This window comes from Rhinolophus sinicus, chromosome 2 (assembly GCF_057876585.1).
Source record: "Rhinolophus sinicus isolate RSI-liver-muscle chromosome 2, RSI-T2T, whole genome shotgun sequence".
NCBI classification, from domain to species: domain Eukaryota; kingdom Metazoa; phylum Chordata; class Mammalia; order Chiroptera; family Rhinolophidae; genus Rhinolophus; species Rhinolophus sinicus.
The window spans coordinates 85,706,927-85,722,313 of NC_142502.1; the positions used below are offsets into that span (position 1 = coordinate 85,706,927).

The 15,387-nt window shown below is 34.0% G+C and overlaps 1 protein-coding gene across 1 annotated transcript in view; it reads right to left on the reverse strand.

Annotated features, from left to right (window-relative positions):
- Positions 1-3,276: 3,276 nt before the first annotated feature.
- HCRTR2 (hypocretin receptor 2) overlaps positions 3,277-15,387 on the reverse strand; it is a 97,249-nt gene continuing 85,138 nt past the window's right edge. Inside the window, exons 5-7 of the mRNA XM_019734592.3 lie at positions 10,393-10,613; positions 7,579-7,700; positions 3,277-5,528 (exon numbers count right to left, since the gene is read on the reverse strand). Coding sequence (XP_019590151.2) covers positions 5,299-5,528; positions 7,579-7,700; positions 10,393-10,613 — 573 coding nt within the window. The 3' untranslated portion in view covers positions 3,277-5,298. The remainder of the gene's footprint in view (positions 5,529-7,578; positions 7,701-10,392; positions 10,614-15,387) is intronic.

Below are 15,387 nucleotides of genomic sequence, written 5' to 3' on the forward strand. Positions count from 1 at the left end.
CACCACTGGAGATAAGAGCCTGAGGCAGTGAGGCATACCAACTGGCTGTGGTTGGGCTGAAGGAGGATTAGGGAATTCTGTAGGGCAAGGCAGGTGGTGGAGGGGGGTCAGCCCATGCTTAGCTTGAAGATAGGACTAGGGGTAAGGATTACAGCTGGAGAGTGAAAAAACAGTGAAAAAGCAGGTCAAGGTCAGAGAGGTGTTTTAAGAAACTGTTCTCTGTTGCCCTACTTCCCATTCATGGTCACTGGTCTAGATGAAGTGAAGATGGGTGTCCTTTCTTCAGGGCTGACCCCAGCAGGAGGCGTGGCCAAGTATCTAGTTGTGATAATGGATTACTCCAAGCAAAACATCCTCACCACTGAAATAGCTAATCTTTCTTGGGATTTTACTCTGAGAGTTTTACTTTGTCTTTAGAAACCACCCCATCCTCAAAGCACAGTTCCCTAGAAGGTGTGGAATATTTGCCTTGCCCAGTTACTCCGGCTCCATTTTTTATACAAATTTGAATAAGTAGTGCTGAATAAAAATGGATTTTTAAATTAAAATCCTTGGTAGTTGATTCTGTCATTCATCAGAATCTACGTAAATGAAAAGCAGAAAATATACATTTTAAAATGCGCCATTGAATTGAAAATAGTCCTAAAAGTTTTATATATAAGGACCAAGAAAAAAATTGCGTAATTATATAAATGCTGTACTTAATGGTTTAATAATAAGTCAAAAATCACATGGTCATTTACTTTTGTCAAAACAATATCAAATCTTGTCAAAACAAGATTAAATTTCTTGACTCAGATAAAAGCTCCAAATTTTACTGCTCTATGTACATATGTGGTTTTACATAATTTTTATAAAATATTTCTGTATTAATTTTAACTGTCTTATAGTACTGCTCTTAAAACAACATTAAAAATCTTTTATATCATGATTATCCCTGGTTATATAAACTTATTGGTAAAAACATTTTGGTTAAGTATTGTACCAGAGGGCTTAATTGAATCCTTAACTGCAAAGATTTGACACTAGTTATGAGTGAATATCCAACTTATTGAATCAAGGACAACAACATTTTTCATGCAATAGAGAGGACAGTGTGAATGTGATTATCAAATTCTCAATATGGTTTTTACTTAAAAACTACATAATGGGCATCGTTCACAGTAGTTGGTGCGCTGTCACATTGGATTTCATAAAAAATGTCTTCATGAAGACACAGTAAATAACACATAAATAACTTTAAATGTATAATTGCTAAACAAGTGACAATATGTTACACACATGGGATACAAAAATTATAGAAATACATTTCATGAAAAATTTAAAGACACTCTAACTCCAAACTGTATAAAGAAAATTTAAAGTAATAGAAATATGTGGCAAATGGGAGGAAGCTTTTTGCCCTCTGTGACTATAGTTCTCTAGAAAACAATTCCCTTTCAAGCTTGGGAGATAACAGTGTTTTTCATGCCTTTGCAGTTCATTTTCTGTAATAGCATAGACTTACAGTAACAGTGTTTTCTGTTTATATATTGTCTCTAAAAAAATCTATTGTTTTGTTTCATGCCATTTGAAAATTAACTGCATACAACCTAATGGAATTTGCTCTTTTTTTTTTAATTTGTAGGAAATAGAACAGTCATCTGTTATAAAATTAACTAAAATTGAGAAGTTTTCTAAATTCTAATGAGTATCCCGATTTTTTTTGAAATGCAATGGATTATTATGATTTATATCAAATGTGAAACATTCTATTATTACACTAATATTAAAACAATAGCCCTCCTCACAATTTGTGTCCATAAACATCTTCAGGGTTTATCATTCTGATATTTCAGGTTTATATGTATTCAAACTATATTTTATAAGCATATTTACCTCTATCTTCATTAAAACAATGTGCACTGGGAGTGAAATTCAATGTCAGTGTGCCTAACACTTTGCAATTAACTCATCAATGATTTGTAACTGTTATTTAATATCCAAGAAATTCTCCAAGGCTTGGAGATTATAGAAGTCATTTTCCTCAGAACCTGAAGTCATATTTTGCCAAGAATAAATAAATTAAACTATCAAACTTTTCATCGGTTTGTAGAAATTCGAAATTCAAATGGATTTCATATTAGATAACATTATTATCTCATCCTATCGATAACAAATTTTAGTAACATTAATGACATTTTTCATTAAATCTTTGAAATATAAAAAAGAGAGATACATATTTTATGTATAGCATTAAATAGTCACAATACTTTCTTTTTATAAGAAGCCTTCTCATTTGTGTTATTAGCACATAATGAGGTAAGTAGTTGACCCTTTGTTCCATAAGATTGGCAGCTTCGGGGAACACATGTTTCTTTACCATTTGTTCCATTAAAGTAACCATTAAGGTAAAAAGATTTAAACCTAGATCTCTTAGGAGTCCTATATCACCATGTTGAGAGAGATGTACACAATCTCTTATTCCACTCTTGCAATATCTAGTAAGTACTGGTGTTTGTTTTTCCTTCCAGTCTATATGCACTTAGAAACTGTCTGCTTCTGCAAAACTTAACCTTAGTAAGTGTAAATAAAATAAAATTAGAAATTTGATTTTTTTTTCTTCTTTTTTTGGTTAGAAACTCAAGTCATCCAGGTAGCCATAAAGCACACAAGGGTTTTTTAAAACCAGTCTTCTTTCACACTGCCCATGTAATTCAGGGACCATTGTTTTATAAACCATAATCTCTGAGTGAGATGACATTGAATGATATTCAACATTGATACTCAGCCTCTTCTCTCCAACCAGATTGACAGTAGTGATGACAGTGGTCCCTGTTGTAGATACCTGTGCAGTAAAATACTTTATTTCACATGGGTTAATAAACAGGTGCCAGGTTGTATTATTTGGAGGAGTGGGTCTCAAATTTTAAGGTCTCAGAATCACTTGTGGGGCTTATTAACATACAGATTCCTGGATACCACCCCCAAAATTTCTGATTCAGATCTGGGATAGGGTAGAAATTTGCATATCTAATTTGTTCTCAGGTGATGCTGATGCTGATGCTGAGGATTCAGGAACAACACTTTGAAAATCACTAATTTAGTGCAAAGGAATTCTGACTTCTGAGTCTGTCCTCAGCACACAATCACAAACTCCTGCCTCTCTGAGCCTTTCTCTTTTCTCTCTCTCTCTCTCTTTCTCTCTCTCTCTCTCTCTCTCTTTCTCGCTCTCTCTCTCTTTCCTTCCTTACTTCCTTCTTTCCCTCCCTCCTTCCCTCCCTCCTTCCCTTCTTTTCTTCCTCTTCCCTCCTGTTCTCTCTTGCTCTCCCTTTCTCAATCTCTCTCCTTACATGATAAAGAACTAGATATATTAGGGTCTAAAGGATTTAACTCTTACTCTGAGATATTACTTAGCTATTAAGGCATATTATCAATATTATCTGAAGTTATCATCAAAGTATTTAAAGTGCTAGTTTCCATCACAATCTGAAAATTACAACTCTCTTTTCATGCAGCATAAATAAGAAAAAGTCCTCAAATACACAAAGGGCAGAACGAACAGTTATACTACTTTGTTTTCATTTATATTGTTCTGATAATTAGCAATATAATTTCAAAAAACCTCATATTCCAGAGTAGTTGTTGCTTTTAGTTGTAAAAGCACAAAGTAATCCCCAATTATAAGGTACGAAACAACTTGTGGGTAAATTTGGCTGTATGATTTCTTTCTGAAAGTGATGAGTTGAGTAAAAGCAAGAAAAGAACAAGATAATGTTTGTCTTCTATGAAAATCTTTCTTAAATATTGTTCTCCATATCTTTTGTTTCAATAAAATAAGAACACCTCCTACTATAATATGCGAAGAACAATTTTTCATGAACACTGGGAGTGAGCATATCTTTTACATTCGGTTTAATTTTAACATGACTATTCGAATCAGAAAAATTTTGCAGAGGAACAAATATGAAATATCTGGTGCTTTGAACCCCAGAGCTCACATCTGTACAAAATATACTACATTTCTATTCATTTGTGTGTAGGTTAAGAGCAAACCTCTCCATTCTCCTAATCACTTGGCTTTCAGCCCAAGGCCCAGGCGGAATTCGCTGACATCAACAGTGTCACTAACTGTTGTGTCACTAACTAAACAGAAACAAAAAAGCCCTAATGTCCAGGTAAGGAAGAGCATCGCTGGTTTCTTTATTGCTCTGTCTGTGTCGGAATCCATCTCCCAGAATGCTTTGCTGCCCTGCAGACTCTTTCAAACTGTCTCTCTCAGTAGACTAAAGCTCTTTTAAAGGCACGTTTACATTCACCCCCAACTCATTTCCTAGCACCTAATACAGCGGGTGCTTTGTGATAGGTGTTTGACAAATGTTTATGAAATTTAAATAAATGCAATTGTTTACCACCAAATCTCCATGGCATTAACCTGTGCAGTACAGGACCCAACTGTGATTTACTAGTCCACTATCCCCTGTCTTTGTAAATTGCATTCTTAATTTAATTCCCCATAGCCAACTACATTATTTTTATTGGTTAAAGACTATAACAGTGTAATTTTATCTCATTTTTTAAATGCTGAAGTCTTGGAGATGGAAATCATTATGTATTCATAGTTACTCTAAAAGTTTTATTTTAATACTGAGTCTTACTGGCCATATGTTGAGATGAGAAATGCTAGCAATAGTAAAGTTACAAACCTGAGAAAATTGTGTTGATGCATGATAAAATTAATGGAAAATAAAGTTTAATAGTATATTTATATATATATATATATTTAAAGGTAGCTTTTGAGTAATATAATATGCTATTTTGTATATAAATATTCTCTCAGATGTCACATCATAATGACAGTCTTTTGTGACTTTCTGTTTTTTAACTATAAACTGAAATGTCTGTTGTTGATTCAGTTAGTGATTGCTATTTCTTTTAGTAGTTGAAAGAAAATCACTGGATAACTCTTGGTTATTCTTAGCAACAAATTTGAATTTCGAGATTGAAATAACAATTAGAATTGGAAATGTTTAAACATTTAATTGACACAAATCATAATACATGAAGCTAAAAGTGAAATAGCCCGAAATAAATTCAGTAGAAGGTTAAATGTCTAACATATTTAAATAAAAAATTGAGAATTTTTTTTAAACTGACATTTTTATTTCCAAAGAGCAATAGATTTTTCTTTTTTAAAAAAAATGGGTCCACAGAGTAACTTTAGCTTTAGGTCATGAGGATAATAAAATTTCTGTGCACAGAGATATTTTTAAAAAATAATAGTTTTACTCAGGTATCCTTCTCATATGAATAAATATTCTACCAGTTTTGAAGCGTCCCCGTTCCATTGGCTGCTGGGAGTGTGCTTATACTAGTGAGCACAACTTGCTCTGAGAGTTTTGATATGTTATCAAAGTTGCTGATCTGGGTGGTCAGCGACTTCCGGCTCTCTGTGCTTGTTCGCCCCCTGGTGAGCCGGTCCTCGGGGTGATGGTGAACTCCAAGGCAACAGCAAGAAAATGCAGCTTTAAATTCCTCTCGAAATTTTCCTGGCAAACCAGGGAGAATGAAAGGAAAATGAATTGTGGTAAATGTTTTAACAAATCATGAATAGGGTACAACTGAGTTGCTCCCTTGAGCCAAACTAACAACGAGGTGTAACATTTTGCAAAGATGGGGAAAATAGGAAAAGGAAATTGAGTTACTGGAAGCTTGGTAGACTCCTGAAACAATGAGGTATTTTTATAAAATAATGAGACTGCTTTTCATGTGCGATATTTGGAGTTTGTTTCATTCCTTTAGAGTCAAAACTCATATTTATGAATATGGGTTATTTTTAACTAGTTAACTATACATAATAAAAGTGATCATCAATAGAAGAAAGCCCAGAAATATTTAATAATTTCAAGAATGATAAAACTTATACTTAGCCAAAACTATACTGAAATTACCCCTGCATTTTACTCTGAAGAAACTGTTCTACTGAAACAATCAATTGAAAATATCTAGAAAAACATCTTCAAATACTTAGAAAATCTCTAAATTTTTATAATTTGCATAGACAGAACAACAAACAAAATGGGAAAATAAACAACTTTTGAAGTTATTCCTTGTCTTTAGATAACTGACATGAAATTAGAGAAATATGAAAATGAAACAATTACATTTTTAAGGGTAAATGGCAGTGTTGGGAATAATTTCTTTTGTCCAAGCCTCAATTACCAACTGGGTTACTGAGTGATTAAATGAGAAGATGAAGGTTAAGGGCCAACACAATAGCAGGGACATAAGTCCCCAGTGATTATCAGCCTCCTTTCCTGCTTCGGTCTTAACTACATAATAGCACTTGGACTTGGTTCTATGGCTTCCAGCTTCCATTTCAAACACTTCTCCCTACTAACTCCTAGTAGGTTTTACCTGCTTGGTGCAAGGCTCAGGGCTTTAGTTACCCTCAACCCCTTGGCAATTGCTTCCCAGCGGCTTAACAAACCACAGCTCCACGTGGTCCCTTCTCCCTTCAAACACTGCACCTGAAGAGTCCTATCCGTTGTCTCAGACCTAATGTAGTCTTTATTTTGGAGACTGGAATTGGGTGTGGCAGGGGAAAGCATGAAAAGGGGCAACTGAATACAAAACAAACCTCACATATATACAACCTGATTCTCTGACAAGTGAAATAAAACATTCATACATATAGGGTGCATGCAAGGTTTGAACAAAGAGTTATTTTTAAAAAATCTAATTGACTAGTTGGCTGTCTTTTTAATTTTTATAACCCAGAAAGTCAGATATGAAGTTGGAAAATGCCCATACTTTATTAAGTATGCAATAAAATAAATCACTCCTCCATATATAATTATAATATATTTGGAGATAGAAATGAAAAAGAAATAGCCAACCAGTTAGAGAAGAAAACAATGCAAAGATGTAGCTAATTAAAACACATTTTTAAAAGTCAATCAGGCAAAATGTTTTTAAATAAAACAATAATTAGTTAAATGATTTTTATAACTATATTGATGCCATAAACAGAGATAGATGAAATAAGTTACAGATATATGTATCATTTAGTTGAGGTGTTATTTAGGAGTAATATCATTTGGTCAGTGAGAGATCTTGAGAAAAACCCGAGATGTTACCCACAAAAAAAATGTAAATTTAGAAAAGTATCTAAAAGTGCAAATGTTCCAATTCAATCTCAATTAGGCTACGAATGTTGGCCAAGGGAATAATATAACAAGGCTGTTTTAGTTTCAGATAAAATTAACTAACATTTTTAAAATTTAAGTTTAATGTATGACAAGCAAGATTCCGTGTTATTCAGTTCACACAATTTTCACTTCCTTCCTATTTCAACATTTCTTCCAAATTTTAGGGGGAAAAATCCCTTAGATAACTTTCTCTGATGACTCAGGTTACATGTTTTCCTGTTCATAAGGGAAAAACCTGAAGACAAATCAGATCAGGGAAATATTTTTCTCCTTGTATGGCATCTAAGCTCTTCACACAGTTCAAGAGTATTCAAAACCTTCAGGCCATTGGTCCCTCATCCTTGGTTAGAATTGTGATTTTCTATAGAAAAAACAGTTGAAAACTCACCACTGAGAAAATTATAAATAATTGGGTTCGCAGCACTATTGGCATAGACAAGCCAGTGTGAAAATGTAAACCAGGCATACACAGTCTCTCTGTCTTCAGTGTGGGTAAACATCCCAAATACTCTGTAAGAAAAGAAACAATAACAGGATAACTAGTGTGATTCTGGAGAATACCTTTTAAATAATTCAATTCAAGGATGAACAAAGCCCTTGAAAGAAGCTGCCTGACTCCCCTCTTCCTCTGTGGCAGACATTGATGTTGGTAGCTTTATGGCACCACAGTGAGTTTAGAATAACTTCAGCTCCTAAACAGAACCTCTAAGTCACGATTAATAAATCAAAAGTCTAATCAGGTCAGAGAAGCCGGTCTCTGTCTTTCTTATAAACAGCAGATGCAATATTATTTCTTGTGGGCAAGAATACAGAAGTTGAATATGTAGCTATTAATATTTCTTTCATTTTGTCTGTAAATGCAATTGAGCAGTGTTTGTTGTTATTCCATTAGCATTTACAAAGCACTCCTAAATTGCGGTGTCTAGGTACTTCTTCCTACTTTTATTTGTGCATTGATCAAAGTATTAAATTTCTTCAACTCCAATCTTCCCATGCTGAGATTTACCGCTGGGATGTCTTTATATCCAGAGGAGAGTTAGTTTTCAGTAGGCAAAATTCTGGTAATTTCTTAAAATGTATGAGTTTTAATTATTTTATTATTTCTAACTCTGAAAAATCTTTCATTATGATACCTTTAACGATCATTTTTAAGATTTGTCTGTATTTAGAATATCCTGTCTATGTAATTCTATTCACTAGCCAACAGCAGGTAACTTACAACTACTCCATCAATTTATAGGCTGAGGATTATAATGCGTTTCCTGTCAGAGATTCCACCACTGATTGTGTGATTTGTGACCATGATAGATATGCATTTCCAGAATAAAGTGATGCTTTATGGATGACTGGAATTCTACAAAAACTACAATATAGTGTGAAACAACATGGACAAATGGAATTAGTAATATGTTATGACTCTCTACCACAATACATCTTTGAAATCCTAGACAAATCAGAACTGCTTTAAAAAAGTTGGTTTTGATAGGCAAAAAAATTAATTAATTGATTTCAAAGAAATGAATTTAGAAATTTATATGAGAAAGAAAACAAGTAGATGCAAGGGTAAACAAAGAGATACACATTTGAAGTAAATGTGTGTGGCAAAAAGAAAAATAATTTTTGAGGTTATTTAAAAATTTTTGTATTTTGTGAAAAAGAGCAGGATGCTCAAAAAATTGAAAATATTTTAAATTAAACATGGATTTTCCCCTTAGAAAGCAATTTTCTTTTCTTGGAGAGAAAGGTGTTTAAGTCAGAAGAATAAGTGAAATATTATGGACAAATAGGTATTTGGAAATAGCCAAACAAAAGGTACAAGGGCTGACATGCTGGAAATCCAAAGGAGCAACCCAGAGAGCAGTAAACTTAATTTTCATTGAATTTAGACTGACTAAACTAAAAGGAAAAAAAAGGAAGAAAAAAAAAGAAGGAAAAAGAGAGAGAAAACTCATCCAGTATCACAGCATATTTACTAAGTTCTTAAGGGAAGAAAATAACATCTAGCAAAAGACCACAATACATTTGTATAGGATTTCTGTGGTCAAGAAAAATAAGGGGTATTATGAAAAGATATGGAAAGCAAAGTAGCTCATTTTCTTGTGAGCTAGTTTATGTTTCAAGAACCCAAGCTGCCAAAAGTCTTTTACCTTTAAGACGATGTCTGTAGTAAATAATATTATTAAACGAAAGGGCATTTTGCATTTTTTTCTCCATTTAAAAAGGCATGAAGCAATCAAAAACAAGGGCCAAAGACAATTAGGACTCTTTACAGCTGATTATACCACCTTTCATATGCGTGACTCCCCCCAAAGCTCTCTCCAAAGATCCCAGCTGTGAGGAACATGATATTGACTCTAAATCAGCAAGAAGTGAGAGCAGCAATCCTAGTTTTAGTTCTAAGTCTATTATAAACAGAATTAGTATTACCTTGGGACTAGTCTATGTGCAACAGTTATGATAATTCTCCATAAAATGGCTTGCCGTGAAGTTCAAATGTACCATTGCCCGGCATCAGCTGTGTTGTGTTGGTCAATTGTTTGAACTTAACTGTGTGTCTATAGTGTAACAAATAACATACTTTCTCTGACTGAAAAATTTAGTGCTGATTTTTATTAATATTCATCCTGAGTTTGATTCAATGACTTTAGGAAATGGATTTTCTTTCTTTCTGTTTAAGCGTTCAAAACACGGTATGTGTCACAGTGTCATTTTTATGTGCCTGTGCTCACAAACACATTTTTAAGTATAATTAGAATACTAACAGAACATTCTTATCTCTTTTTTTTTTATCCTTTAGAGAGAATTCTGTCACAATTCCCTATGTCTTTGAAAACAAAGTTTGGGAAAACCCATTTGTTTTGATCAAAAGAGAACTCCAAACTGTAAATGAGATTTTTTTTTTTTTTTTTTCATTAGAATTTTTTTCCTGCATCTAAGGCTTAGCAATTAGCTTGAAGAGGTCAGGGGACCATCTGTTTTATGTTTGCCATTTAAAAGAGAATTTGCATGGACAAGAGAATTTACAATCTGAGCACTCTACAAGGCTGTTTCCCTTACCTGCTGGTAACAACAACAGAGTTATCTAGCCTGACAAGCTATCTAGACAGGGTGTAGATTTTTCTCAGGCTTAAAAAACAAAGCTCTTCATTAAGAACCAAGAAATAATAGGTCACTACATTTTCAAATAATAAATGAACTTTACCTCTTTAGCACATTGAGGATGCTAATTGGTAGATAGCAAATTGCAAACACCAAAAGCACAACCATCAGCATCCGGGCTGTTTTCCTTCTGGCTCGGATCTGCTTTATTTCAGCAGCCACAGCGCTAATCCTGGACTTGGTCTGCTGTCCTGGCCCTCGAGGCTGTGAGACAGGCTGCAGGGGCTTCCATTTTCTCTGAACTACAGATGATGTTCCAGGGATCTGAAAGGAGTGGAGACCCTTTATTGTTACCTGACTGAGCAAAGTTCCACTTTGGAGAAGTGATTATAAGACACAGAAAGGAGAGCGCCCCAGGCTCCTGTGGTCTGAGAGGTTTGAGGGCCTATTTCCCCAGAACATTTACTGAACAGAGTGTGCTTGAGTGATACATGTGAGTGCCAAATAGGAGATTGAATGGAAAAAACAAAAAAAAGTTGAAACATTACAATTTTGTCAAGGTCTAAATTAGATAGCTGCAAATGGAATAGATATCTCTTTATAAAAAGAGAAGTTGTAGAGACAATGGAATATTCAATGCTATAAAGAAATGAGCTATCAATCCATGAAAAAAAATAGAGAAAACTTAAATTTACATTTAACTAAGTGAAAGAAGCCTAACTGAAAAGACGACATATATGGTTCTGACTATGTTAATCCTGGAAAAGGTAAAACTGAATACAATAAATAGATCAGTAACTGAAGTAGGGAGGAATGAAATTGGCAAAGTACACAGGACTTTTAGGGTAGTGAAAATACTCTATATGATATCATAATGATGGATTCATGTCATTATATATTATACCATGTATTTGGATACATTGTCCAAAGCCACAGAATGTACAACATTAAGAGTGAACTGTAAAATAAACTATAGACTTTGGGTAATTATGCTGCGCCAGTATAAGTTCATCAGTTGTAACCACTTTTGTGAGGGATGTCATAATTGGGACGCTGTGCATGTTGTCAGCTGGGGAGTACATAGGAATTCTCTGTACCTTCCAGTTAAATGTTGCTGAGAACCTAAAACTGCTCTAAAACAAAACAAACAAAAAAACTCTTAATTAGAAAAAAAGAGAGAAATAAAAACTGGAGAAGAAGAACAGTAAAGGGATGGCAACCATATTATCTTTTTAGGAATTCTGTTTCGGCTCAGATACCAAAATTGAAAGAAAAACCTAACAGGTAATTGCAATGGGAACCTGAAGGATTTTTCGTGTATCAATACTGCCACCTGCTGCTAGGTGGCGGGATAGGACTTAACTATTGCTTTTTATTAGGTTTTCTGCTTCTCCGAGTTGGCCAATGTAAACCTTTGCATGAAGGGAATAAAAAATAAAATATTCTCTGTTGCTTACTATGTATTGTTACGAAATAGCTTGAAACCAATTTTATGGTGTGTCACTTTAACATGCACACAAACACACTGAGAATCCCTGTGGTCTTACATGAACATTTCAAATACCTGGAATTAGTAAAGACAGTTACACAATTTTTCTTTTCAAGTTATTTGATAACAGCAAGGAGTCCTTCCAAAAATAATATTTTCTTAATTATAAGCTCATGGAGATTGACAGTGTTTAGTGAACAAAACAATAAAATTCAGCACGTGTAATTTTTTTAAAAAGAAAATGTGCCAGTAAGCTTATACATATGGCCATCTTAGTTCTATTAAGATCATTCAGCTGTTGTTTTTATATCTGGGCTGCAAACTGGGATAGACAACTGTGTCCCTGTGGTCTCTCAGAATGGATGTTCGATGGATTATCATGTTTTATACATCAAAAGATTGAGGTCTGTTAGATGATCTTTGAGAGCAGAATTTTACTTTGATATTTACACAGATGAATTAATATAATGCTTCTTTTGACCATATCTATTCTCTCTCAAAAAAGAACAAATGAAGTTAATGATACCTGGCCTCAAATAATGGCCTTAAAAAAAAAGGAAAATGATTTATCTTCTTTCTCTGTATGTCCTGCCATGTAGGCCGACCTTTCATTATAGTGGTAGCTCCACCTGTGATTCTTATCCGTGATTGGCAGGTGATAGGAGCTGAGAATCCTTCCTCCTCTGTAAGTCTCTTTTTAAATAATCTTTAAAATAATTGAGGAGAAACTGCAATAGATGTTAGAAAGTTCCAGAAGGACTTCAGCATAGGTAACCCTATAAATGTCTGCTAAATGACCTTGAACTGTTTTCTAAATGATCTCTGAGAGATCATTAGACTTTAGCAATTGTATTATTGAGTGCTCCCCTGAAGGAAAGAATCAATACCCTGCATCTGATGACCTCTACAACCATCAGACACAGAGTTCCCATAAACAGAAATGGCCACAGGGAATATGGCTATGGTCCCTGCAATCAAAAAAAAAAAAATAGCCGTGATCACATCCCCTTTTAGATGATGATCTAAATAAGGACAGAAGATGTTTAATTCTGCACTTTTGTTGAGGATACATGCAAATACCTCATTGATAAGTTGTCTCTGTCTAGAGAAAGTCAGCATAATATTAATAGAAATCAGTGATACTAACTGAGCACCAGGAACTATGCATAATCTTGAAAAATCTAATGCATTCCTGACAGTAGATTATTATAAATTTCATATCATAGATAACCAAGCAGGCATTGAGGAGAATGAAATAAAATATCCAAATCTGTATCTTTAATAATTGATAAGCTAGAATTAGCACTCAGTGCTGTCTGACTATAAAGCTCATCTTTTCCCATCATGATGCAAGGTTTTCATTTATAAACTTCACATTATAAACACAATGTGATATAAATGTCAGTAAAGTTTAAACATATGTGTAGTTATATGAAAGCATTAATAATAATATAAAAGAGCTTTGAAAAATCCAGCCTGGGAAACTGTCCACATGGACAGGTCTTTTTCCCTGCCATGTCAGTATCTGGAAAACACACACACATACACACACACACACACACACACACACACACACACACACCACTTTTATTCCACCATTATAAATAAACTTTAAAATCATCTTTGACATGAAAATACATCCTGGAAGAGGTATGATTATAGCTATGAATTGAAAATATCATATAAGTGATGGAGCTTGAAATCTGCTGTCTTAAGAAGTATTTATGACCAGGATGAAGTTTTAGGTAAAGACAAACATATTGCAGACATTAAAAGGGAATAAAAATATATTATGAATAACCAATAGGTTTGCAAACGTAAATGGATACTTTGAAAATTTAAAATACAAACACTAACATTACGTATTGTTATAAACCTTTCTACAAAGAAAGTTTGGATCCAGATAAATTCACTGATGAATTCAATCAAAGAGTAGAGAATAAACAATACCAATCTTATTCTTACTCTTTCTTAAATAAAAAAAAAAAATGATAATACTTCCAACAAACTATGGCCTCATTTGATTATCCTAATAATCAAATATATGACAACAAGGAAAAGAACCCACTGACGAAATATCTCTCAAGACTAGAGATGAAAAGCTCCTTTAAAATATATGATCGAATCAAGAAACATACAAAAAGGATAGTAGATTTCAGTCAATAAATCAATAAGAGTTATTACAGCAATGCAGTGGTAGTTTAATATTCAAAAATCAATCAATGTAATTTATCATATTAACAGAATAAAAGAAAAAATATGATCATTTCAAAAGATTAAGGAAATGAATTTGAAAAATTCGATACTTTTTCAACATAAAACTCTCAGTAAACTAGCAAACCAGTAATAGAAGGAAACTTTCTCCACCTGATAAAACTATTGATGAAAAACCTCTAGTCATCATCCTACCTAATGGTAAAAGATGAACACTTTCCTCTAAGATTGGAAATAAGACAATGAAGTAATCTGTCATCACTTCTACTCAACATTGTACTGGAGATCCTCACCAGTACAAGGACACCAGAAAAATAGATAAAAGGCAGAGAGATTGAGAAGACTTTATTGCTTACAGAGACAATCATAAGGAATCTACAAAAAAGGCACCAGAACTAATACACGAATTTAGCAATAGGCAAGAAACAAACTCAGTAAATAAAAACTGGTTCTACCCCAGCAATAAACAATTGGAAAATTAAATAACACAAGTTTCAACAGCAAAAGCATGTATTTAACAAAATGTGGACAAAATATGTATCCAGAAAGTTAAGAAAATTCCTGAGATAATAAAGAAGACCTAAATAAATGGAGAGACCTAAATAAATGTTCATGGATCAGAAGACTTAATATTGTTAAGTTGGCAGCTGGAAGGGTATAAGAGTTTGAATGATGGCTTTTTCTTAGGACTTAACAGATGTCCAGGAGGACAGTTCTTTGTCTTTCCTCTATTCTTTAACTCATTAAGCACTTTATTATAATAGAGGGCAACTGATACTTAAGAGGTGCTGTCTCATATGAAACAATAACCTCCTTATATTTCTCTGTCTGGCAGGAACAGAGACTTTTTTCTTGTTCCTTACACGCAGTGCCATTTGAGGAGGATTGTGTTTAGAAGACCAATGACTTCTTTCTGTTTACCTCTGACTTCTTGACAGTTTTTATTTGACCTTGGCACTGCTCTGTTAGAGTTTAGAGGCACATGCTAAGTTTTATGATGAGGATCATAACTTTCTTTGTCCCAGCCCTTGACTTCATTCTCACAGTAAATAGCTCTACTTTCAGATGCTACAGAGAGCCCTATGGACTACAACTGCTCTCCCTGGCCCAACCCCCACAAACCATACTTCCTGTCCCTTGTCAGTTCCCAGATCTGTTGTCTCTCAACATTATTCCATCACAAAGTCAATTAGCAATTTGTTTGTTGTTGTTGCTTTGTTTCTAGAATTTTTTTTCCCCTCCTTCCTGGGATCCAACAAATGGTTTTCAAAGAATAGGCCCTCTTATGCTTCTGAACTCTTATGGACTTTAAAATCTACAGGTACAAACAACTTTTGGCTAGGTCCCATTATATCTGCAACATGTTGAATTGTGTGTTTATCTTTTTTTCCTTCC